Source organism: Sinocyclocheilus anshuiensis, unplaced genomic scaffold (assembly GCF_001515605.1).
Source record: "Sinocyclocheilus anshuiensis isolate Anshui unplaced genomic scaffold, SAMN03320099.WGS_v1.1 scaffold1514, whole genome shotgun sequence".
Taxonomy (NCBI): domain Eukaryota; kingdom Metazoa; phylum Chordata; class Actinopteri; order Cypriniformes; family Cyprinidae; genus Sinocyclocheilus; species Sinocyclocheilus anshuiensis.
The window spans coordinates 127,779-131,984 of NW_015546148.1; the positions used below are offsets into that span (position 1 = coordinate 127,779).

The following is a 4,206-nucleotide window of genomic DNA, read 5'->3' on the forward strand; positions in this document are numbered from 1 at the left end:
ACACACACAGACTGTTAACGCATATCTTCACAACCTGTGTGATATATTTAAAGACAAACGAATGAAGCGCTTTTATCTTCATAACAGTGTGTGTGTGTGTTTGAGATTGAACGTGTGCTGAGTGTTAGACTGATAACTGTCCCGAAATAAGTCTGTCTGACCCACTGCTGCACATGTTTACCTCAGTGCTGTTATTGTTAATTATAACTAAAGCTATTAAAACCCGCTTTCATTAATTGAAATAAAGCTGAAAGATTTTAAAATATTAAATTTCACATATATGATAAAATATTATTAAACAAATTGAAACAGTTACTTGAAATATACAAATATACTTATATTCATATATTTATGTTAAAATAAATGTATTTATACGTTATATATGTTTATATATATAATTTATATATAAGACATTTAAATAAGACTATATAAATAGTACAGTATAATATATATTATTCATTATATTGTGATTATATAATAAATGTATATGATAATATAATAATAATACTAAATAAATATTTTCTATAATTATACAAATACATTTATACTGTATTTACCTTATTTAATTATATGTATTTATAATGTATGTATAATTTCTATGTAATATTTTGATTTGCATGTATGTATGAACCAAAATATAATTAGAAATAACTGAACTTAAATTAGTTTAATGCGGCAATAAAAAATACTGAAATAAAAAATAAACCTAAATAGAAGCCTAGTAAAAATACTTATTATTATAATAAATATAATAATAATAATGAACTTACTAAAACCTAAACTAAAAATGAATTAAAATTAAAAGCCAATTTTTTTAAATTATAATATAAACAAAAATAATATATAAGATATACTAATATAACACTGAGACTAATATTAAATAACACTGACCTAGGTATCTGAATCATAGACCTATGAAGCTAATTATATTAATTATAAACTAATTAAAACCCAAACCCCCATTATTTACATGATTTTCAATAATTTTTTGAGGACGAAACCAAAAGCAAATTTGAGCGCAAATTATAATAAACACACACACACGTGATCGAGTGATCTGATTGGTTCTTGACGCCTGTGTTTTTACAATATAATCAAACAGTTTTTGCTGTACCTTGGATCAAATAAATCCAGAAAAGAAAAAGAGGCTTCTTTAAAAAACATGAAAAATCTCACTGTTCAAAAACGTTTGACTGGTGGTGTATAATATTAACTAAAGACTGATTAAAACCCAAACCCTCATTATTTACATGATTGGTAACTCATTGTTTGAGGATGACACCAAAAGCAAGTTTGAGCGCAAATTATCGCTAATAAACACACACACACGTGATCGAGTGATCTGATTGGTTCTTGATGCCTGTGTTTGTCAGCTTTGATCACAGGAATAAATTACATTTTACAATATATTTGTTACGATCACCGGTTGCAGTGCCCATGAGCTCCTCCAGAGGGCACTCCACCTCACACTGTTGTCACTCCCTCAAAACTACATTCCCCATAATCCTTTGCCTGAACTTTTGTTTATTGATTGCATTCACCTGTGTCTTGTTACCCCATCAGTCTCACTCTATTTAAAGCCTGGTTTTTCTCTCGTTCTTTGTTTAGTCTTGTTAATGTCACACTGCTGTTCTTAGCCCTTGGATTCTGGTTCCTTTGTCGTGGTTGTTGTTTTGCCCTGTTTGTATTTGTTTGGACTACCCTGCCCTTATGCCTGTTTATAGACTACGGATTCTGGATTACCTTTCAATAAAGAGCTGCATTTGGATACTCAGCCTTCGTGTCTCTGTGCAGTAATCGCTAATAAACGCACACACACACACACGTGATGGAGTGATCTGATTGGTTCGTTACCTTATAGACGTTGATGGGGATGTCGATGGCGATGTAGATGAGGTCTCCCAGCGCCAGGCTGGCGATCAGAGCGTTCGGGCCATTCCTCATGGTCTTGTTGAGGTAGATGATCCTCAGCAGCGTGGCGTTTCCCACCATCCCCACCACAAAGATGAGGCAGGACAGGACCGTGTTGACGTATTTGAACAAGCCCTCGATGTAGGTCCTCCTCAGACACGCCGGGGGCAGCGACAGCGGCTGGACACGAACCGACCCGACAGCTCTGGGGTCAGAGGTCACGCGGTTCAGAGACCGGTGACCTGAGCTGGGGTCAGCGGAGAGCTGGAAGCCATCGGATGAGTTTGATTGACAGTTTCCTCCACCAATCAGCACACAGGATACGGCGGCCATTAGCAGGATTTTGGGGGGCCGCATTGTGGATCAAAGACTCCTACTGTCAAGAGTTCGGTGGGAAGTGTCTCTACAGGATACAAACAAAGAGAAACTGTTCTGGGTTCGATACAATGCGACCTTATGGGCGGCGTCTGTGATGCGTTCACTCAAAAATCGCTTTTAGAGTCATGCAGTTCCAATGGATGTCAATGGGGCGAGATTTTAACCTCATTAAAACTCGCTCTGCTTTTGAAAATTTCACCACAAGACTAGTGTGAATCAAGAACATACACAACTGTAAAAAATAGCTTCTTCATTAATATTTTTGTCTTGTTTTCTAGTATAAATATCTATGCGTTTACTTGACAAGTAAAATGACTGAAAATATTATCCAGATAATTTTACCCCATTGGCAGATATTTGTACTTGTTTTAAGCAAAAACTGACAAAATTTGGATAATTTCAGAAAACGAGACATACCTAATATCTTAAGTCATTTTACTTGTCAAGTAAATGCATATTAATTCCAGAATTTGTAGATATTTATACTACAACACAAGACAAAAATACTAAGGAAGAAAACCATTTTTTTGCAGTGATAAACATGACAACTTTGATTTGATATGCGAAAAATTAAATAAATACAATAGATGTTTGCGTAGAGAAAAATCCAATCTGTAAAACAGTTAAATAGCGAAAAAGGAAGATTTGGCTGCTTATATAATGAGCATTGCTTTTGAAAGAGCTTAAAACAAAAAGCGTTTTGTTAACGTTCCCATTAAGTTACAAAAACGTTATTCCCGTTCTTTTCAGTTTTTTAAATGGCGAGCGTTAAGGAAACGTTCAATTGTATAATATTGCGAACATTATGGGAATGTTACTTTTGAATGTTCTCTGAACATTTTGAAACAACTAGTATCATTAAAAAAAAAAAAAAACCTTTTGAGGAACATCCAACTAAAATGTTTTAGAAATAAAATGTTCCATGACCATGAACCATGTATAAATAACGCTTTTGTGTTTATGTTTTGAGGACATTATTAAAGACCAGATTCCCTGCTAACAAAAATATGTTCTAAGTACGATTTGCTAACATTCCTATTAAGTTATAAAAATGTTATTTTTTTATGTTCTCTGAACTAAAAAAAAAAAAAAACTTTTTTTGTGAACATTAAGGGAACATTCAGAAATAACTTAATGGAAACATTAGCTAAATGTTCTTAGAGCATATTGTGTGTCTTTGATAATGTTCTCTAAATGTTAGCAGAAAAAAACATTATACGAAATTCTTGGAACGTTTTTGTCCCCCCTGAAACCTTTAAATAATGTTCTAATCATGACAGGAAAACTGGACATTTTAAAGTTCTTAGAATGTCAAGTTGGATGTTCTTCTAACATTTTTTTAAATGTTACTACTTGTTTTAGAACAGTCGGAGAACATTCAAAAGTAACATTCCCGTAATGGTTGCAAAATTCTAAAATGGAATGTTTTTTTTATATGAATGTCATTTTTTTATGTATTATAAAAAGCAAACACACATCTAGGCTTTTGGTGCACTTGCCTTACATTGCCTAATATTTTATCAGTATAATATAACTCAGACGATGCACAAAATATAACAGCTGGTCACACATGTCAGTGATTGTGTCTCAAATGCAGCACGCTTCTCTGGAAACTTAATGGAAAGCCACAAACACACTGTTCACATCAGTTCAGCCGAATCACATCAAACGAGCTGATTCACTTTGAACTCCAGCAGCGGCGTTCGCTTTAACACGAGATCCTGTGCTTTTCCTCTGAAACGGTAAGTCAGTCTCTACTAGATCCACTGAGATCTCTTAATTTCTCAGTTATTTCTCATAGACAGCAATGAGACTAAATGGAGACTTTTGCTGAAGACTCTTCTCATCCTCAGAAGTGTCTCCTGATCACAGTAATCTCAGGTCAGTATCACTGAGACGCTATTATAGTTCTTGTTA

General features: G+C 34.0%; 1 protein-coding gene across 1 annotated transcript in view; it reads right to left on the reverse strand.

Annotated features, from left to right (window-relative positions):
• LOC107701243 (endothelin-1 receptor-like) overlaps positions 1–2,482 on the reverse strand; it is a 6,103-nt gene extending 3,621 nt beyond the window's left edge. The window contains exons 1-2 of the mRNA XM_016503206.1: positions 1,810–2,482; positions 892–899 (exon numbers count right to left, since the gene is read on the reverse strand). Of these exons, the coding sequence (XP_016358692.1) occupies positions 892–899; positions 1,810–2,268 (467 nt within the window). The 5' untranslated portion in view covers positions 2,269–2,482. The remainder of the gene's footprint in view (positions 1–891; positions 900–1,809) is intronic.
• Between the last annotated feature and the right edge of the window lie 1,724 nt (positions 2,483–4,206).